General features: G+C 38.4%; 1 protein-coding gene across 3 annotated transcripts in view; it reads left to right on the top strand.

The window, feature by feature from the left end:
- patj (PATJ crumbs cell polarity complex component) overlaps positions 1-23,171 on the top strand; it is a 222,948-nt gene that overhangs the window by 32,327 nt on the left and 167,450 nt on the right. For all 3 annotated transcript variants that reach the window (XM_008109348.3, XM_062979565.1, XM_008109353.3), the window contains 5 exons: positions 5,080-5,156; positions 6,190-6,246; positions 7,427-7,561; positions 10,000-10,167; positions 14,596-14,721. In XM_008109348.3, coding sequence (XP_008107555.2) covers positions 5,080-5,156; positions 6,190-6,246; positions 7,427-7,561; positions 10,000-10,167; positions 14,596-14,721 — 563 coding nt within the window. The remainder of the gene's footprint in view (positions 1-5,079; positions 5,157-6,189; positions 6,247-7,426; positions 7,562-9,999; positions 10,168-14,595; positions 14,722-23,171) is intronic.

Raw genomic sequence — 23,171 nt, 5'->3', positions numbered from 1 at the left:
TTTAAATATAGCATTGCTTTTTAAAATACAGGTAGATTTGGGTTTGGAAAAGGAAATATATAAACATCTTGCCACTATCACAGTAACAGTAGTAATATTAATCCAATGAGGTATATCAGTGCAGAACTCAGGGTTTGGTGGAATTTCAGATGATTTACCAATTCAGATATTCTCAAGTGACAGGGACACTATGTGACGGTGTTCATCTGTGTGCGTCCATATTTGTCATTCCATGTTCATCCAGCAAGTGGACTGGAATACAATCAATTTCATGAGTTGACAGGTGGACTGCCTAATGCATGGTTCTGGACTTGTATTACGCCAAGATCCTACATCTGCAATTAATAAATGCATTGATGGAATGATTGGTTGTATTTACATCCCACCTTTCTCCCAGAATGAGCCTTCTATATTCCAACAGATTGTTATGTGTGTCTTTTACTGCTAACTGGTACTCCTGGCGTTCGCTGCTTGGCCTACTATTGGCTTTAAGACCAATAGTTTAATGATTAAATTATCTATGTTGTTTCATATGTTTACACAGGACTGTGCTGGGAAGATAAATCTGCCTTCAAAGGCATTCTCCTTAATCAAAATCCAGGGCAAGATTCTAGATAATAGGAAAAAAACAATATTCTTAGTTTCACTGTGATCGCATGGATTTTTTTTGTGTATTTACTTTGGATAGTCAAGTTCATTCAAAAGGCACAATACAACCTCAGAAAGAATTTTTTGTCCATGTAGCTGAAGTCAAACCAGCTACTTAGTATGGCAGATATTGATTCTGAGCAGGCCAAAATGACAGTAGGCTTACATTTTGGAGGAAAATCAATGCACATGAAAGACATGCAAAGTAATCCTATCTTCTGCATCTTTGCTTGGAAAGAATTCTTGCTGAGTTCATGGAGACCTGCTCCCTAGTTATCATGTGTAGCACAGCTGCAGCTTTGACAAATTAGACAAAATAAGAAAAACAAACTTTGAAACATTGCAACAAAACTTCATTTAAAAACTCAACCAAAGTTTTGACTACAATACAAAGCTAGTTGTACTCTCATTAATAGTTATCATTAATTTTATACTGTGTGTGTTTTAAAGATAGATATATAACAAAATTATGCATCTGAATTTCGGCAAAGGAGAAAACAAATCAAGGAATGCACTATCATACTCTTCAACTGTGCCAAATTGTCAGGGACAGTCTGGAGAATATTTTTTGTTATTCTACAATTTTGAACTATTTTGAAGATACAGTATTCCAATTTTTTCTCTCCTCCTCCCAATTTCCCAAATGAAAATCGCCACACATGGATCACATTTCTACCCCTTTTAGCCCACCAACTTTTAAAACGTTTCAGTCTTCCCTAGAGTACTATTGTTATTAATATTCTTATTATCAAGAGGCATTGATCCACATCAGATGTAATCGGGAGGAACTGCCCTCCCAGACTTGGCTTAGGGTGCCAGAGTAACTATCATTATTTATATTAATATTATTATTAACACCCATTGGTACACACATCAGCTGTAGTGGGAAAGCAGCAGCCCCCTGTCAGGACGAAAAGAAAATGAAAGCAGGCACGCTAGCTGCGGCTTTCATTTTCATGTTGTTTCCTCGTTTCTTATGAAAATGTTGCCATTCATTTTGTATAAACGAACGGTCAAAACAAAATGACAGCACGAAGGAAACGAAGGGGAAAAAAATTGCGCACACATCTAGAAAGAAGCGGAAGGACAGACTCATTCTTTTCCCTGTAGATTCAGTCAACAACAAAGTGCCTGTATGTTCTAGCTTGTCTGTTCTTTCCCATTAATAAATATTCTCATCTTGGGTTGCTGTGAGTCTTTCGTGCTGTATGGCCATGTTCCAGAAATTTTCTCTCCTGACGTTTCACCCACATCTGTAGCAGGCATTCTCAGAGGTTGTGAGGTATGTTGGAAACTAGGCAAGGGAGTTTTATATATCTGTGTAAGGTCCAGGGTGGGAGAAAGAACTCTTGACTAGGCTTGATCGATCCATGAAAAATTTGATTCTAAACTCGTTTCAAAACTAGAGGGGGGCAGCTTTTCGTTTCTGATGGTATTTCCGAATTTGGCCCCCCAAAATTTTCGAAATTAACGAAAATTCGTTATTTTCAAAATTAATTCGTTAATGGCGGACGCGCATGCGCAATTCCCAAAAACAGCACAGAGGGAGAGGACTTTACAGGACTCTCCCACACTCATTTTTTGAGTGATCTTCTTCAAACTTGGTACAGTGGTAGAACACATTTAACACTGATAGCTCACCAAAATTTGGAACGTTTCCCTTATCCTCTGATTTTTGGAGAATTTTCATAGCTTTTATAATAAACCATTTTTTAATAATTGCAGAAATCTGTTCCTGGTTTGAAAGTCTTATTTCCTGTTAAATTGGGTTGTCTTTACTGTGAAAGTCATTGTTCTACTTCAGAAACTTTGTTTTTGTGGCTGAAACTTTGTTAAATTGGTGTGTGTGTGATATATATTGTGTATATATATATATATATATATATATATAATATATATATATAGTCCCTGCTTATATGTGTGTGTGTGTGTGTGTGTGTATAGGTAAAGGTAAAGGTATACCTTGACGTTAAGTTCAGTCATGTCTGACTCTGGGGGTTGGTGCTCATCTCCATTTCTAAGCCCAAGAGCCAGTGTTGTCCATAGACACCTCCAAGGTCATGTGGCCGGCATGACTACATGGAGTGCCATTACCTTCCCAGAAACACCCAGAAAATGGGAATTCCAGACAGGAAACAATCAGGGCCAGCTAATACCTCCCAACAAAGGATTCCCCCAGGTAGGAAGCAGCCAGGCTTTGAAGCTGCAAGGCTATTCAATGGTAATCATGGTGACCAATTGCAACATTCACACTTGCCTCCCACAGACAAGAGTTCTTTCTCCCACCCTGGACCTTCCACAGATATATAAACCCCACTTGCCTAGCTTCGCACAGACGTCAAAACCTCTATGTCTGCCACAGATGTGGGTGAAACGTCAGGAGAGAATGCTTCTGGCACATGGCCATAGAGCCCGGAATACATACCACAACAGTGTGATCCCAGCCATGAAAGCTGTCGACAACACAACCACAGTATCCATTCAAGTTCATGTAGCGTGGTATGGACTGGAGACCTGTATTGGGGGGAGGGAGGGTGCGAATCTGGGCCCCTGGGAGTCGTAGTCCTCCCTCCCTCCCTCCCCGGGAGCAGCCGAGGACGGGCCTGGCCCACACCCCCTCGCATCCCGGGCCTCTTCCTCCTCACCGCCGGGCCCCTCTCTGTCTCTCCAGGCCTGAGCTGAGGCGAGGCGGCGGCGGCGGCCATTTCCCCCCTCCGTCTTCCTCCTCCTCCTCCTCCTCCTCCTCGGCCTCCTTCCCCCTCGCCCCCTCCCATTGGCTGAGCCCGTGACGCCCCTTTTGCTGAGGGGCAAAAGGAAAGGAGTTTGGGTGATTTGCAAAAGCTTTTTTTTCCTAACGAAAAAAACGAAGAAATAAGAAAAAACGGCCTCTCGCGATTCGAAACCGCGATATCCAGACGTGTGGACAATCAAGGTCGTATATTGCTTCAAAACAAACGAGAATAACGAATTAATAACGGGTAACGGGGAAATCGAATTATTTGAGCAAGCCTACTCTTGACTGTTGGAGGCAGGTGTGGATTTGTAATTAATCACCTTGATTAGCATTTGATGGCCCTGTGGCCTCAAGGTCTGGCTTCTTCCTGTCTGGGAGGAATACTGGGCTACCAGTATTAAAAAAACTCTAAACTCGAAAGAGTAAATAAAGAACAACACTCTGAAAACAGAGAAATTCCAGACATGAAACAATCAGGGACAGCTAACACCTCCAAACAAAGGATTCTCCCTGACGGTTTTGAGGCCACAGGACCATCAAATGCTAATCAAGGTGATTAATTACAATATCTACACCTGCCTCCAACAGACAAGAGTTCTTTCTCCCACAGATATACAAACCTCCCTTGCCTAATTTCCAACATACCTCACAGCCTGCCACAGATGTGGGCGAAATGGCAGGAGAGAAAACTTCTGGAATATGGCCATATGGTCCGAAAGACTCACAGCAATGATTCTGGCCATGTAAGCCTCTGACAATACATTGTCCTCATCTTGAATACATGCTGACATGGCTTGGCCACATGTGTCCCAGTTAACATCTAAGGAATGTTAGAGTGTGCACTGTGCATTAGGATTTCATCACATTTTCTGCTGTTCAAAGGAAATCCCCCATGACTTGTCCAAAGTTGTAACAAAAAGATTATAAAACAAAATAGCTTGTGGAAAACATATCCTCCACCAGCTGCTAGTTATGTAAAAGCATATGTGCATGTGTGTTTGTCTTTATGTGAGAACTTTTAACTTCTGCAAGTTGAATAGTAATTAGAGGAGGACGTCTTCATAAGTACACTGAGTTTCTGGCTGGGGGTTGAATGCAAGACAGCCAGTCATTTTATGCTGTCTAGCCATGTCAAGTTGTCTTACATGGCAATAATACCACTCTCCTTGCATAAGTAAGAAAGCTGAAAATATATAAATGTCAAGATAGCCAAGCTCCCACAGAAACTGATTTAAAACTGAAGCTCATGCAGAAGTTCATGTTACGAATTAAGCCAAATAAGAGTTGATATCTGCCAAATGTATAAATAAAGTCTGTGGCTACATTTTGATGATACAGTCCTTGAACAGCTATTGGTGTAATTGGGAAATGGCACAGTTCCTGGGGGAGTAAGCTTTCATAACCCAGTAATAAAGTCAGTTGAAATTATCTCGGTAGCCAGGAATGATGGATTATTCAGCACAGCAATCGTGTCTCATCCTTGCAACTACCACCTTTCACACTTTCTGGAATTTATTAAATAGTGCTTTAGCGCCAGCTGTTGCTTGAGTTATACTCATACAAAATTTTATATTTATTTGTGCTATGCAAAAGATTGAAGTTCCTTTTTAATATTTTCAGAATGTGTTTTATTACAGTGTACTGAAATAAATGCACTTTCACAGGAATCAATTTTAAACGTTAATTGTTGTATTTAGGAGAAACCCTAGAGCCATCAGAAAATAAATTGAAATCCAAGTGGGAAAAACTGCTGGGACCAGAATTTGACGTTATGGTATGCTATCCATATTTTACTTACATTACTATATGTTTTACATTGCATACTGTTTATGATTGAAAGGTAAGTAATGTTTTGGATAAAGATGGGGAAACATAGATTACTTTTGGGAATCTTGGTGCTATTGCCCCTCTCTCCAAAGGCACACTGTAATAATTTTCTATTTTACATTTACTATATACTCACTTTAGAGTAGGCATGCACAACTTGCCAGCAGAAAGGAGCCAAAATTAGATAGGCTAAGCCTCTTGGGGCTGCTAATAGGTTTTTAGCATCTCACTTTCCAAATAAAGTATAATTAATTATTAATTAAAATTGTTGTTGTTGTTGTGTGCCTTCAAGTCATTTCAGACATAAGATGACTCCAGTGCAAACCTATCCCAGAGTTTTCTTGTCAAGTTTTATTCCAAAGGGATTTGTCTTTGTCTTCCTCTGAGGCTGAGAGAGTGTGATATGCCTAAAGTCACCCAGTGGGTTCAGAGCCATAATCTGAGGTTCAGACCACTACGTCACACTTTCTGAATTCTGAATTTCTTCCATTTCTGTTTCCTATAAGCCCTCTAGACCCCCAAAATGAATAGGAAGGGTAACCCCTTCAGACCCCAACGTAGATTGTAAAGGCAGCTTCTCCAGATTCCCAATAATGATAGGAAGGATGACCCTTCCAGACCCAAAAGATGGATAGGAAGGGAAGGAAAAGCCCCCCCCCCCCCCACAGCAAATGGTGGCAGCAGGGGGAGAACACGCAAATGGAGGCAGGCAGTGGTGATACGATTTTGAGGGAAGGGCACTTGGTGGGCTGCAACAATATGGCTAGCAGGCTGCATGTGGCCCACATGCTATATGTTGTGCGGGCCTGCTTTAGAGTATTCACTGGGCTAAATCCAATTGTGAGTTCTACATAGAATAGTTCTATTGAATTAATGGGAACTGTTGAGTTAGCAGTTGAATGGGTTCTTCTCATTGGAACTAGCAAATGATTTTGATTTAAACAAAGGCTATTATTTCTTTCCCTTTCTTCAATGCAAAGGTTGTCACCATGGACATGCCAATTGCAGATGACGCTGAACTGCAGAAATATTCAAAGGTACTGGTTCTTCATTTCCTTAATTTTTTCTTTAATATGTTGGCAATATAAATAAGCGAGATATAGATGTATTTCATATTTTTGGCAAGTTCTACTTTGTTGCTGTTTTTACTGCATATTAATTTTCCACAAATATCTTCTTTAAAAATTGGAAGCAGTTGGGTAAATATTAAAAACTTGTTTCTTAAAAGGCTTCATACTGAAATCCAGATAGACCAACCAACTGGCCATATTTATTTGTTGATTCACTCTTCCTGGCTAATATAAGAGAAACTATCTTGGATGGCACACCAAACTTTCCCTTTAGTTTCAATTTAGCTCATTCAGCTAGGGGAAGGAGCCAAGTTCTAGCAAGTAGGTTATGCGTATGCACATGCAGTTTATACATTAAAAACCAGAGTTTTCTGGCATCCCCACTTTCTATTAGGTGCGCATAGCAACCATGGATTTGTAATCCCAGTTTAAATTGCATGAAGTTAATTGCTTGGTGTGAAAAAACAGAACACTCTAAAACTTGGTTTTCTGCAAGGAACTAATTGGCTAAATACATAATTGTGGTATAAACAGACACTTGAGTAATTGACATTTATATATAATTCTGTTAACCATTTGTATATGGCAAGGCTATAAACAACATTGCTATTCTTTTTTTTAATTCATAGCCTACATTCAGAGATGTAAGCATTCTCTAGTTCTCCTAAATTTGCTGTTCTTATAGCTATTTCAGACTAATCCCTATAGATATTAGACTGTGATATTGGAAAAGTTAGTATAATCATTTATCCTATGACCTTCGCTACACTTTGTGACGACTTGGAAATAGCTAGACTATCTCATAGTAGAGAGACATCCCAATAGAAGCTGGGTTTTGATTATTGTTTTGCAGAGAGGAGACTGTTTCCTTTTTTGGGATAGTCATATATCAATTTGTCGCAAACTTTTTAAAAATCCATTTTCCAATACATATTTGTCACAGTATAGAGTGCATTGTACATAAAGACATCCATTTGATCAAAGACTTGGATTTTCTCTGAGCAACTACTGTTCCTTATCAAACTGCTTCCTTATCAAATTAACGTTTAAATGTAGTCATGTTCAACTGAATTAATTTGAACAAAGTTGTACAGTCAGAAGAACATTCACATTTGAATTCTTAACTAATGTTATTTGTTTTCAACAGTTGCTACCTATTCACACATTAAGATTAGGGGTTGAATTGGATACATTTGAAGGACATCATTACATTTCTTCAATTGCTGCAGATGGACCAATTGCTCAACTTGGCATATTGCAACTGGAAGATGAACTTTTAGAGGTAGGTGTTGCATGAAAAAAATAACCACTTGTTTTTGCAATATCCCAATGTTTTGTTCCGAAGTCTGTTGTTGAGGTACATTTGTGTGTCTTTTATTGTGTGGCTAAAGAAGGGGGGAGCAAAAATTGAAGCTATAAGAATGCAAAGCAAGTAATAATACAAGCTTGGCTCTGAATGCCTTATACAATTGTACTATTCACAGATATTGTTAGTTCAGTATAATAATTTAGTAAGTTGGTTTAAAGTATTTGACTTACCACTAGGGCCCCCAAGGTAGTGCAGAGTGGATACTCTACATACACAGACAAAAACATTTAAAACCAGATTATAGCAAATCTTTAAAATGACAAATAGTTATAATAACCAGATCAGCCAATCTCTGGTTTTAAAAACCTCAGAAGAGATGGAAACAGCTTGACTTCTCTTGGGAGGGAGTTCTAGTATGGATTCTGCTAGAGAGAAAGGTCTTGGCATATCTATTCACCAACCTAGCCCTGAAGTGTACTGGTACATACAACAGGAGCCTCTACTGAAGATCTCAAATCTCATATAGGAAAAGGTTGTCTTTTAGATAACCTGGCTCCAGGCCATTTGGGGCCTTATAGGGCAGTGGTTCTCAACCTGGGGTCCCCAGATGTTTTTGGCCTATAATTCCCAGAAATCCCAGCCAGTTTACCAGCTGTTAGGATTTCTGGGAGTTGAAGGCCAAAAACATATGGGAACCCCAGGTTGAGAACCACTGTTATAGGGCAATATCGGAACCTTTTATTGAGCTTGGAAGCACATTCAAAGCCTTCACCGTTCTCACTAGATCTTTGTATGGTTTTGACATTCCACAACTAACAGCATTCTCGGCATTAGCTGTAGCTTCTGAACTCTTCTCAATGGCAACCTCATGTGGAGCACATCATAATAGTCTTAATCGGGAGTTTGTTATGTGGCACAAAACATGGCGGCCAGGAAAGGGGACAGATGTTGTAAAATCATGCTGGTCAGATCTGTAGAAATGTTTCCTGTGAAGGATTAAAATAAAAATAAATAGGTTTTTTTAAAGCAATTAACCCTTACAAGAAAATAAAAAGCCATATTATGGTCTAATGTTCATCAGTTATGATTACAGAATCCTAGATTTACAAACCTACAACTGTGTTCAGATTTTACATTTCTGTCTTATTGCTTACATCTGTACCCACTCACATTTTTGTATTTGGGAATAATAATGAACCTCTTGGTGAAAATAATGACAATGCAATGCCAATCTGATTCCCAGTCAGAAAAAAACCATGTTGTTTTATCTTTGAAAAGTTATTTCTGCATTTAAACAAGAGAGCATAGCATGCATAATGTTTGCAAACTGTTTACTACTTTTGGGAGCTATCCAAAAATACTAATTTCTAAATGAAACATGATCCTCCTACACTTCTGCCATATTCTAATGAAGAAATACATTTTTTCAGGATAAGCAGAACTTGTTTGGGTATCTGAATGCTCATGCAAAAACAAATGCAATTTCAAAGATACTGCTGTCTGAATGCTTTTCTACTCGTATTTAAGAAAAGGTGTGTATAGTACCTAGATATGGCAGAATACTCTAGAAATTCATTGAGCTTGGAAATGTATAAACAAAGATGCATACAGCACAACTAATTTTCAAACTTGGTATAAAATAATTAACATTTAAATATTTATAAAATTGCACCCTCTACTATGTGGGTCCTCATGGTGTGGTAAACCATTGCATGCTCTATGTGCCAAGAAAATACTTTAACTTTAATATTTTGTGAACACCTAATTGAATAGCAGCCTCTACTGAAATACAATGGGATTTATTTGCAGACTAGCATGCTCCCCAGGTTGGTGGATTTCCTGGTGATGTACCATTGAAAGTAGCAATTGGCAGAAGCACTGTATTAGAATGCCAATCTTATCTCAGTTTACATCATCCCATTTGCTAGATTATCTTTCTTTACTGTTGCTTGTGAACAGCACGAATGTTTACATCTGCCACTATAGCTTTTAATGGTCCACAAAATCTGGTGTCCTATATGTGATCACTCATGCCATGAGGCCATATATTATAAGCTGCAGTCCAAGCTTTCAGGGGAGACTAATGCAATGTATGCAAAGTGCTGGCAAAGAAATAAACACAAGAAGAGTGTGTTTATTATACAAAACAGAAGGCTAAACTCTTTTATCCACATAACATGTCACCAAGAAAGAAGATGTTACATATTTTCTTATGCTGAGATATATAGATCTGTGAGTGTGTCAGGTTTCAAATTCAAATTACAACCAGGTGATCTCTGCTCGTTTTCAAATTGTTATCCAGGTGATTATTGATGGACAACTTCAAGGGCTGTCTTCTTCATCTTAGGTTTTCTGGGTTGGACTCAGGCCAACCTTTCAAATGTACAGTGTATAATCTCATTTCTCCACAGGTAAATGGTGTCCAGCTCTATGGAAAATCCCGGCGTGAAGCTGTGTCTTTTCTTAAGGAAGTCCCACCACCATTTACCTTGGTTTGCTGTCGGCGCTTGTTTGATGATGGCACAGAATCCTTTGTTGATGAGCCTACCACTGTTATTACCTCCCCTCCAGAACCAGAGGTAAAAATGATATTATTTAGCCCCAATAGGGAGATGATGAATATTCCATAGTTAGAATCATAGAATCATAGAGTTGGAAGAGACCTCATGGGCCATCCAGTCCAATCCCCTGCCAAGAAGCAGGAAAATCACATTCAAAGCCACCCTGACAGATGGCCATCCAGCCTCTGCTTAAAAGCCTCCAAAGAAGGAGCCTCCACCATACTCCGGGGCAGAGAGTTCCACTGCTGAACAGCTTGCACAGTGAGGAAGTTCTTCCTAATGTTCAGGTGAAATCTCCTTTCCTGTAGTTTGAAGCCATTGTTCCGTGTCCTAATCTCCAGGGCAGCAGAAAACAAGCTTGCTCCCTCCTCCCTATGACTTCCCCTCACATATTTATACATGGCTATCATGTCTCCTCTCAGCCATCTCTTCTGCAGGCTAGACATGCCCAGCTCTTTAAGCCGCTCCTCATAGGGCTTCTTCTCCAGACCCTTAATCATTTTAGTTGCCCTCCTCTGGACACGTTCCAGCTTGTCAACATCTCCCTTCAATTGTGGTGCCCAGAATTGGACTGCAATTGAAGGGAGATGTTGACAAACTGGAAAGTTATTTGCTTTTGTTAACACATTGAATATCTGTTGTATTGCAGTTAATTGTGCTGTGTTATTTTGTGTATTGTCTGTTTTTATGGCTTCTATGTTATATTTTGACTGTGTTGGCCAGGCTTGTTCCTATGTGAGCTGCCCCGAGTCTCTCTGGGGAGATGGAGGTGGGATATACAAAAAAGTTATTATAATAATAATATTAATTTTCATTTTTATTATGAATTGTGCTTTAGTGTTTTTTTCTGACTATTCATATCTGTATTTATTCCTATATACTCAGTAACATATAACTGCCTTTTCATATAAAAGTCTGCTAGGTGAGAAGGAACATCTCTTTTGTAAAGAGAATTCGATTTTTAGTCGTTATTATATCATACTATGAGGGTTCCAATGAAATAGTGAAAATATTGAGCAATGCCACTAGCGGTGGACCTGGCATTTCAATACATTTTTCAAATATATATGTACAGGAGGTTGCTAGGGTTTATGATTTGAAGTCGAATGCTATATTAGTCTAATTTGTGGAAAGAACTGAGTTTTCATATGGTCTACTGAAGGTGCTCCACTGGGAGCGCAACTCTGCTTGCCTAAATAGAAAAGCTTAATTGTGATATTTTCAACTACAGTGTTATCAGTGTAGTAGGGATCTGAGTGTTGGACTAAGCTAGGGCTCTGGAAACCAGGCTTTTGAATCTCTCTTCGGCCACGAAACCCCTTGAATGTTTGGCACAAATCACGCTTTCTCAATTTCTGAGGAAGACTTTTGCAAACCTCCTCTGAACAAATCTGATTCACAAAAACCAACAACAGTATGAAAGGTTTGTCTCAATCACCGTAAATCAGAAATTACTTAAAGGCACACAAAAACATCAAACAACAAGAGTTACAGCTGTTCACTATTGTCTTTGGAGCAAGATATGAACTAGATTCTCAGAATGCTGAAAATATATTGAGACCAATATATCTCGAGAAATGGGGTAAGTGGAGAAAGAAAAGCAAGGCAAATTGGTCACATAGTTTATGCTTGAAAGAGTCCAAAAAAGAAAATAATTTGAGTGAGAATCACATGAGTTTGTTTGTTTCAGAGTAATCCTACTGAAGCAGTTTGAAAATGTTGGCCTTCTGCTATATGGCGTCTTTTGATACATTATAGGCTGGCTTAAGCTCTCCTATGCCTCTTACAGGCCTATCATTTGAGGCTTTGCATATGATGTACAGAAGTGTGAGCACTTATGCTAGCATCGTAGGTAAATGTGAATGATGACTTATTTGTTCTTAGTAGCTGCCCCAGCTGAAAATTCGGGGATTGCTCATAAGGCTTTTCCAGATCCCTCCTGCAAGCATTGAAGCATTTTGTGTGTGAAGACAGGGCTGTTCAGCAGCAAATTATAATTCCATCAGAAAAAATGATGATAATTATGTTGTCTTGTTTATGAACTTATCTTGCCTTCCTTTTTCTTTTAAACGAAGCACCATCACTAAAAACGGGCTAGCTTTTGAAATTCATGCTTCACTGCCTTGCACTCTGTAGAGGTGAACTTTTGCAGCAAAGTTATGATGTTCTTTTAGCAAATGTATCTTCAGAGATATTTCATGTTAGTGACTTTACTACTTTTACTTTAATTGGAAACTCTTGGTGGCTTATTTAGGCAGGTAGCTAGAAACGTCATTGTATTAATGATACAAGGTATGTAAATCAAGGAGTCGACATGCTGACGGTGTACATCCCATTCATCATTCTTCAGTTTAATAACTGAGCGAAAGCTTTGAATTATACCCAGCCTCTGTTCTCCCATTAGCTGATTGCTTCCACCTTGTGAACAAAGGATGGGATGTAGACTGGAAGACTGCAGTTTTAGCTATTAACCTTTCTAAGGTCCCAGGTTTTTGCTTTCTGTGTTTCCACAATAAAGACGTTTGCTTCTGGGATTCCCTGCTTCATGATGATAGATCTCCTAGATATATGAATGCTCTGCTTTGGGTAATTTAGTTTAAACATTCCAAATATCCCATTTAACTGAGATGTGACATTTTAATTATAATTATTGCTAAGCAGTGACATAGTCTAGTCAGGATTTGCAGGCTTAAGAACCACAATTTTTTGATTAGCAGACATTATGACAGTATATCTCACCACTGTATCTGTTCCCTCTGAATTTACCAAACTAGAACTCCCATGATTCCATAGCATTGAGCCATAACAGTTAAAGTGGTGTCAAACTGCATTCATTCTGCAGTGTAGATGCACCCTTAGTCAGGATCAGAGATATAGGAGAGTATGAGTCAGGGTGAAAATCACCTAGAAGATGAGTATGAGAGAGAGCGAGAGATGTTCTGTTTACATGTTTGTCTCCATGAACACTGTATGTTGGAAGTACTATGGTGTCTATGGTGATGTTTTCTGGTTGGTATTTAAGATAAAATTTTACACAGGATCTAGGCAATCTCCAAAGTTTAGTGACTACAGCAGTGGGACAGAAGTGGCTCCTCACATTTGTGGCAGAGGTGGGGAAAAAGGAAATTTGGTGGCAGTGGTTGGGGTAAGGGAACATCCACATAGTTTTGGCTGCAGAGAGATAAAACCTCACAAGATAAACAGAATCTCACAAGTGACATTGTGTGGTTTCATTTTTGGAAGGCCAGAGTTTGAATCCACATTGAGGTATAGAAATCAATTTGATTGACTTTGACAAGTCAGACACAGATTCGTCCTATGAGGAAAGCAATTGAAAAGAAGTTGGAAAGATCTCTCAAATATTATTGATGGTAAAGAAAGTAGGTATAATGGAGAAATAGGGTTTGGTGGGGTAGAGATTTATTGAAATAAGGAACTCAAATGAGCATGTTCTCCTCATTTTAACTCTGCTGAAACCAGGCCAAAATGCTATTTTTTTGTTTCCTCCATTATAAAGTTCAACAAATCAAATGTTCATTGCTCTGTCTTGAAAGCAAACACTTGTGGAGAATTACACCACAGTGTTAGGAATACTTTTAGATTCTTTTGTTTTTTTAACTTCTTTTGCCTGTTGTAGAGGAAGGGTGTCTTCATCATTAAATTAGTTGCAGATGACTCAGAGGTCTTTTTAAAAGAATTTTCATGGGAAGAATCTCCTAAACTTATTTAAACCCTGTGCACATGAATCCATTTAAATATAGACTTCCTTTGTAATGGAATTTCTTTCTACTGTAAACAGTTACATCTCTTGCTATTCAAGTACTCCAATATTTATGATCTCGCACCTGCCTTTAAAGCAGTATGAATCATATGGCTGGATCCTTTATGTCCTTGTGTTTATTTATGAATGTATATTGCATCTAAGGATGTTCAAAGCACTTTGCAGAAATTACCCAAGGCAGTAATCCTTCCAACAAGCTTATGATATCGTTTAGCATCAGTATTCTTATGTCAAAAATGGCTTGCAGAGAAACAGTGGTCACTTACTGCCTTCTTGGTAAAAGAACTCCTGGATCAGGTATTTCAGGAGTCCCATTTCTCATTCTTCACTTCTGCCTTATGCTAGTTATCCAATTTTGCTTTTGCTTTGGACTCTGAGTCAGTCTACTTGGAGCTACTTAGGGCCCTTCCACAGAGCCATATGACCCAGAATATCAAGGCAGATAATCAATAATATCTGCTTTGAACTGGATTATCTGAGTCCATATTGCCATATAATCCAGTTCAATGTGAATTTTACATAGCTGTGTGGAAGGGGTCTTAGTGGTCTGATTTTCAGTTTAAAATTTTAAAAGGCATAAATTGATGCTACTATTCAAATCCAAAGTACTTTATTTATGCCTGTTAGATTGTCAGTTAAAAGTTGCATTGTCCCTTATCTCTCAGGTGAAACCTAGATGTCCAGAAGAAGAAGAAGATGTGGAGCTAGCACTGTGGTCTTCTGAACTCAAAGTGGTGGCACTTGAAAAAGACCTGGAAATGGGCTTAGGTTTCAGTATTTTAGACTACCAGGTATGCTGAACATCCAATGATAATCTGATGCCTTGTAATGACATTTGCTTCATGTATTTATGAATTTGTATTCTGCCTTTCTGCCAAAAGTGACACGTGGGGCCGCTCTAAACAGCAAAATGCAGATTAAAAATACCATCTCAAAATTTAACATAAAAATAAATCAAATTAAAATAATGCTTTAATAATTGCTCTTTATTCTGTCAACATGATTTTTCCTTGTAAACCAATAGCACACTTGCTAAATGCTGGCTCAAAACCTTTCTGTGACATCCTGGGTGTGGAGTCATGGATTGTCGTCTCCCTGCCCCAAATTGATTTCGTATCATAAGTCATCTTGCAGTGAAGTCTTATGAAGTGCTGAGTGAGTACAAATTTCTGGGACCACTGAACAAAATGTAGCCGTCAGCTTTTACATTAAAATGAAAGATTCTTATTTACTGGTGTGAAAGTTTACTGCTACAAGTATTATAGCTATAACAGAAAACAGCACCAAATCAGATACTCTTTGCATGCAGAAGGGTCTAGACTTGGTTCTTGGAATTTTGAGGTAAGACTGGCAAAAACTTCTTCCAGCCTGTGGCAAAAGTGGCAGAGTAAGTGGATTGTCTCCAGTATAACTCCTCTACCTAGAACTAGATTTATCCATACTTAAAAAGTAAGGCAATCATGGATGTGGTTCTCAGTGACAAAACCTTTTAGAAACTTCTAACAAAGAATTAGGCAAAGTGGGCACTTAAAGTTTCCAAAAATTATATAAATGTTTTTTTGCAGTGCAATGATATTCATATTTTAGGCACTGGGAATTGAGAATTCCATGACATGGCTTTAATGTTACTTGTTAATGTGATATGTTTAAGGCCTGAAGAAATACTTTAGCTACTGTAGCACTTTGCTATCAAGTGTGTGCATCTATGAATGTTCACGGTGCGGTAGTTTAACAAAATAAATATGTGATTTTGTGCTGAAGGGTACAAAATCAGTTATGCTTCTATAAATTAAGAGCTGATTTGGGAACTGATGAAAGATAAATACTTAAGAGTATACTTGTTTGACTGAGAGGACTCAAATAATCATGTGTTTTAAACTATGTTTTGATTTGGTGATTATACATTTTACAGTATAGTCCTTACAGTCCTTCACAGAAAGCAGTAGTGTGTACATTTGCTTTTATTTTCTCGTATGATCAGAATTTATTCAGATTGTAATAACAGCTTTATTTACTTACAGATTCAAATGCACTGACTAGGCTGGGATGCAGCTAAATTTAAATTAGTTGAAATGGGCTGTAAGCCATTTACTTTTAGATCTTCCATCATTTTAAGATATTGGTTTATAATACAAACTTTATAAAGTGCTGTGTGCCCTTGCTGAGATACAAAGCTTTTAATGGTATAGTACATAGATATTAATGAGGTATACTCAGTCACAGTAACTGTTTTGACAGGCCATTTGAAACAAAAAGAAATTACAGTATGTCACCAATAATAGGCCTTTCTATACCAGTCTGAACTGACCAGTAGAAAACTTAATGGTCACCTTAGCCCCAAAGTCATGGGCATTGCTATTGCTACCTGACCTCTGGAACATTTTGGGCATGCGCCTCCACTTCATCAGTCTAAGCACTTGCCTGTCCTATATGCTCAAGAGACTTTGGTGCATATGCTTTAGGTAATAATATACCCAGGAGTTGCTCTCACAAAAGTCACTCGGTTTTTTATAAATGCTCTATTTTGCTCTTTCTAATTTAGCTATATTTTATTTAAATGTTGCTCATGTTGGGTTAAGCTCTTAATTATTCTCCCCGTTAGAGTAGTGCATCTCAAGCAATCTGGAGATGGAGTGGTGGTGCCACCACTTTGAATATGGTGCTCACAGACCACTGCTTTAGAATATTAGCAGAGTAGGAATTCTACACCCTCCAGATATTTTGAACTCAAAGTCTAATCTTCATTGATCATGCTAACTGTGGTGGATAGGCATTGTAGTGTAAAACATCTGGAGCACATGTAAGAATATGTTGTGTGTGTAGAGCAAAGGGCTGAATGCTATTTACCTCCGACTTAAAATGAGTAAGGATGATTTAATGTCATTTACAATTTCTATTGATATTAATGGCTGTATACCAGGAATGGGCACACTTCGACCCTCCAGGTGTTTTGACCTTCAACTCCCAGAAATCTCAGCCAGCTTACCAGCTGTTAGGAGCTGTGGAAGTTGAAGTCCAAAAAATGTCGAGGGCTGAAGTTTGCCCATGCCTGCTGTATACTAAGTGCAACTAACTTTGGATTTTGCCCACTAGTGAGCAAGTGGAGCCAGCATGGTGTTGTGGTTTGAGCATTGGTCTGCTCGAAAATAGTGTTCGAAATGCAAAGAGTGATATTGGGCAAGTCAAGCTCTCTCACCTTAGGGGAAGGCAAAGGCAAACCTCTTCTGATCAAATCTTGGCAATGAAATCCCAATACAGGGTCACCTTAGGATCTCAGTAAGCTAGAAATCACTTGAAGGGACACAACAAAATCAGCAACAGCAGCAGTAAGGTGAAGCCTGGGGAATCCATGTGACCCATGGTGGTTTGCTGAGGATCCCAATATCTCCATCCACAAAATAAAAATAACCATGTCCCCATATATTGAGAAGTAGATTTGTATATTTTGAAGTGGCAGCCCCAATGATTTGGAAAGCCTCTAATTTTATTTGAAGAAATTAATAGTTAGATCACTTAGGAATGTATTTAAAAGGTGTTTCTTTTTTTAAATGGGCCTGATTCAGAAATTGGATTCTGGAGTCTAAAAATTGACCTTTGGATCTCCCAGAGTTGCCCACTCTGGACATAGCCTGTCCAGGGGAACCTTGGGGCTACTTTGTACCTCTACTATGAATAACTGTCTGACATTTTGGGAACATTTAGTCTTTAAAATTATTTTTTGTGATAGCCATTCTGAGAGCATATAGCTCTTTAAAATTATTTAAATGGATTTTTAATAGTTTTATTAACTTGTGCTCTTAAACGTATTGTGAAGGCAGTTGCTGATGTTTTGGAAGGAGATAACGGGAGACGAAGGAAGGGTGGGTGGGAGGGAGGGGAATGGCAGTGCATACCATCCAATTGTATCAGGCAAGTTTAGATGGATGTAGAATGACTACAGAGAAACTACCCAAATGCAAAGTGCAGCCTGCATGTTTTGCTTCTAAAGCTTACTGGAAAAAATCCTCTCTTTTCCAGCAGCATTTGCAATATATCATAATATATTAAAGTGAGTAAATGGCATCCATTGTGACATTTGTATGGCCAATAACTTAATTTAAAAGTTTTATACTGTGTGAGATAATTAATGAGCTCTAATATCTCCTTGCTGTAATTACATAATAAATCACACACAGTAAAACTCACTTTTGGAAAGCTGGACAGAGGTTTATTGCAGAGAGGACAAAGGCCATATCTGAGGCTTTCTGTATTTCTGGAATTCTTAGCCATTCCTCACTTGTCTGTCTCTTCCAGTATTCTGTTCATAATAATGAGACTTGCCAGATGTTTTTGGAAGGTGAAGGGAATCCCAAAATGGGTGGTTTGGGATTCATTTGTCTGGAAAGTTATAGGCCATCCCTAAGTTACAAACATCCAACTTACAAACTATTCATAGTTAAAAATGGAGGAGAGATAACAGGAAGTGAGAGAAATCTACCCTTAGGAAAGGAAATTCACTCCTGAAAGAGTTATCATGGGAAAAAGGTGTCTCCACTTAAGCTTTCTCACCAATCCTGGTTGCCACAACAAGCCAATGTTTTCAAAACCCAATTATCACATGGACAGAAAGTGGGGTGAAATCTTCTGAATGGGCACAGACAGAAAAACAAACACTGGTTGTACTGTTAACCCTTCCCTATGCTATCCAGTGTGTGTGTGTGTGTGCGCGTGCGCGTGCGCGTGCGCGCGTTTGGCTGGAGTTATGTGCTTGGCTGGAATTACACTTTAAAAAAAACTTAAGAGCAAACCTATAGAACCTATCTTGTTCATAACTTAGGGTCTGCCTGTAGTTTTATAGAGATGTCTTGTGTGTGCGCAAACCCACACCTACACATGTGGACATCCTACATGCACTTCATTTTTTGAGTGTCCTTTTGTGTGTCATGGGATTGGACTGGATGCCCTTTGTGGTCTCTTCCCACTCTATGACTCTGATTCTAAATAATAGGCTATCTTTTTTCATCTTTTTTCAACATTACACATATAAAGGCAAGGACGTGGTTGTAAACATAACTGTTATCACATTATTTTGCAAGCTCCACACCCTCCACTTTGCACAGCAAAGGTTCTTCACTTGCCAAGTTGTATTCATTTATCTGCAAAGCTATTGATTTTAACAGCCAAGAGGATGATTGTGGTTCTTTGGGCAAGACAAATAGCTACAAAACCGGAATCAAGCTAGAATCTATTATCAACACTTAAAATATATATCTCTCAGCAATAGCAGTGCATGAAATGGCAGGCTGAGTGCCATGAGGCATAATTTGGGCATAATTTCTCCTCTGTTGATGGCAAGGGATACTGGGAGCAGAATTTTCTAAAAATCTAAATGTTTACTTGTAGTTAAGGGGTAGATCTCTCAGCCCTCAGCATCATTTTGTGCTCTACATTCTGAGCTACATGCTCAACTTTTAGACTCTTTACAGAGGGACTCTTTACAGAGGGACCCTCTTTACAGAGGGAAGTAAGACCTCATATGGGAGAGTGATTTATGAAGGTCGAAAGTAGAACATTGAAGTTCTTCCTAATAAATAAGGAAGGCGGGAGCATATGGATATGTTTGCTTTCCTTTTTATTAGACCACTTCTCAGAATTTCTCTTTTTTCTACATCACTAGTTGAACCAACAAGCCAGTTGATGACTGAAAATCTTGTAGTGCCATATGACACAATTCAAACCTATGTCTGCTACTTCCTCCATGTCTGGTAATTAAACATGGGATGGTGTTAGATCTTATATGCTCGCCAAATTCCAGGTTAAGTAATACACTTGAATTCTCTTATTTTTTCCTTTACCCTTCTGTTTGAATGAGTTGCTCACCTCCTAACTAACTTTTATGTAGTGTTGCTGGCGTATTTAGAGGTGACATCATTTTACTTGATCTGTAGGCTTTAAGTTGTCTCTTTCGCATTACATATATCTCCATCTCCTAAAAAGCTTTGGACAGAAGGCGCTGCAGAAACCTATGCTCTTTGCCAACAATATGCGAATATTTTGCTTTTTAGTAATTTTTGTAAAAGTAATCAATTCTAGCATGCTTGCATATATTCCCCAAAATGGGAGCATAGGAAAGAAAATATGTCTCACAGGGTAAACATCAAAAACTTTTAAAAGGAAGGTCTTAGGAAACACTAAATGATCCTGACTGGTATTTCAAATTCTTGTCAAGAATAAAGGTATAAAAGATAAAGATGAATGATTTTGAGGTGCTTTTATATCAATGAAAACATGTCCACATGAATATAGTAAATAGCATACATTGACATGTCCTTAGTCTTTAGTTAGTGCAAAGTTTTGAGTTTCTTTCTGAAAATTGTATTTTTCTTAGTCCTACACCTTTTCTAGCATTTTCATTGTCTTTGTTTAATTTATATCCACTGTCCTTAATAAAAGGAAAAGCCAGCTCTGTAGAAAAAGTGTGTAATAAGGCCAGGATCAGTATCAGATCATCTCACATTGGATCCACATTACTGAATATCTCACTAAGACATTTCTTATATCATGACATTGATTCTAGTGCAGGTTGTTGATAAAAACTCCAATGTTAATTTTTTAGTTATGTTTTGCATCTGAATTTCTAGAAATTCACAGGTATTTCAGGGCCATATTATAGTTAAGAACCTGGGGCCAAGCCATACAATTCCATATTCACATTTGTCACTTGCAGTGGTTAAGATCAATTTTAATCCTGGTAATGACAAGTAAGGGGTCCGTTGTTTCTGAATATTGAAGCTTGTTTGCATGCCTTGGTTAAGTAGGAACTGTCTTGCATTAATCATCATTAAATGTGGTGCAGTTGAATTGTAATATTTGATTGAATAGTGGATTAATTCATTAAAAGAAATAAACAAATATTCTGTTCCTGGTTTGGAAGTTATAGTCATGGTGTGAGAGTGAGGCTGTCAACTTTCCGTAGACATAAATGGTGTTTTGGTATTGTTTGGCTTCTTTCCTTCTGTTTGCTTTGTTGCAGTATATAAACTAGTTGATTGATTTGAGTTTGTTAAGGGTTTTTTTTTTTTTTTGGCTGTTGATGGCTTCCCCTCCATGCAAGATGGTACGTCTTGCATGGCAATGTCACTGGTTCCTCATCTGTAATCAAAACATCATTGACTCAACTGATTGGAATCTTGCATTTTCAGCTTCTAGTACCTGTTTTACTCAAGAACTCTATATTTAAGCCGCCCTGAGTCCCCTGATGGGAGAGAAGGGCGGGGTAGAAGTGATGTAATAAATAAATAATAATAAATTTGTCTATCCCCCCCCCCCCCAATGATTCATTGTATTCCATTTGCCATCTTTATTTTAGAGCTCTGCTTTACTTGGCTCTTGGGATTGGTGTCTGTTCATAATCCACATGTTTGCCTTTAAACAGTTCCTGACTGTCATGCTTGAATGTAACTGAAGATATGACTCATTAGAAAAGGCAATAGTGGACAGGTAGAAGGCAGCAGGAAAAGATGAATTTCACAATCCAGATAGATAGACTCATTCAAGGAAGTCACAGCCCTGAATGTACAAAACTGAAGCAAGGCTGTTGGAGACACAATGACTTGGAGATTTCTCATTCATGAGGTCACCATAAGTTGAAATTGACTTGACAGTAGTGAACAACAGATGTTCAAAGGCAGGATGAAAACGTGAACATAATATGCCTTTTTAGTGTTTTCCTTTGTTGCTTCCATTTTTGCATTCTTAAAAAAATGTTTACCCGATTGCCATTTGCATTTTAGGCAAGCATATTTGAAAAATGTATCTGAGCTATGCTTGTTATACTTAGGCAACTAAATGAGTGTCAATAATATTTGTATTCTTGGGGTCCCAGGTTATTTCTTTCTTTAGAATTTCCCCCACGTGTAATTAAGTAAGAAATATCTAAAAATATCAAAAATCCACAAGAAATCTACCAATGATGTCATAGTTGCTATATCGGACTTCTTTCCCCCTGTGGTGGTATCAAGTTTCTTCTTCCTCCTACCCTTTCATACCCAGAGTCAAGAACAATAACTAGCTTCTAACTAGCTTTAGCTTTGGATCTTTAAAAGCCAGGATCTTGATTTTTATAAAATTCTATGAAGACATCTCGTCTGAGCTGAAAAGAAACCCAGTTAAGGACACGGGATATCACCCAAGGGGAGCTCCCAATGGCGTAGTGGGTTAAAGCCTTGCGACTTGAAGGTTGGGTTGCTGACCTGAAGGCTGCCAGGTTCGAATCCCACCCAAGGAGAGCGCAGATGAGCTCCCTCTATCAGCTCCAGCTCCATGCGGGGATATGAGAGAAGCCTCCCACAAGGATGGTAAAAACATCAAAACATCCGGGCGTCCCCTGGGCAACATCCTTGCAGATGGCCAATTCTCTCACACCAGAAGCAACTCAGGTTGCTCCTGAAATGAAAAAAATCACCAAAGAAAGATGTAACCTGAAGGGAGCACACAACTTTGACTGGTTAGGAAAACCTATTTGAAATATTGGTTGGGGGAAAAACAGGAACAGGTTCCAAACAAGAGATGAATCCCCTAGAAAGCTATTTTATTCCTGGGGTATATTAAAATAGCCCTCACTTGTTTTTTTCATATCTTTTTTTTTTTGCTTCCCTTTCAAAAATAGTATAAATTAGTTCCCCTAAATACTAGAGGGCTGCCTCACATTCCCTATGTAGAAGGGTTGTCTGACATTGCTTCTGTTTGGTGAATTCCTATGCAAATATGCTTTTACACAGACAAGCTCTGCAGAATAAACTGTGGTAACAACACAATCTTATTACTAAATTGTTACCTCCTTGCTCATTATTACCTACTTTATATTTTAGCTTTATTCGGCTGGAAACCAATGCCATGTGCAGCAAGTTAAACCACACATTTCTAGCTTTCTCAAGTGGCAATGGGAATTTTTTAAAATTCTCTTGAAGACAGTTAGTTTTTCTGAGGAAGCCTATTTGGGATTTTCATAGGAGAGTGAATGTACGTAGTGGACAATATGTAAACAGTGGGCAATATCTCTCCAGTAACAAATGAACACAATCTATTATTAGATTAAGCCATCCCGATTCCTGTTTGGAGAGGGAGCGGGATATAAATAACGTTTATTATCATCATATCATCATCATCATCATCATAATCAAAATAGTATTGGAACATCTGCCATACGTCCATTAATAATTTTATTCTTGCTGCTTTGTCACAGTTAAGCATGACTTCCAAA

The sequence above is a fragment of the Anolis carolinensis genome, chromosome 4 (assembly GCF_035594765.1).
Source record: "Anolis carolinensis isolate JA03-04 chromosome 4, rAnoCar3.1.pri, whole genome shotgun sequence".
NCBI classification, from domain to species: domain Eukaryota; kingdom Metazoa; phylum Chordata; class Lepidosauria; order Squamata; family Dactyloidae; genus Anolis; species Anolis carolinensis.
The sequence above is the reverse complement of the archived record's forward strand: the minus strand, read 5'-3'. Positions and strand labels throughout refer to the sequence as shown.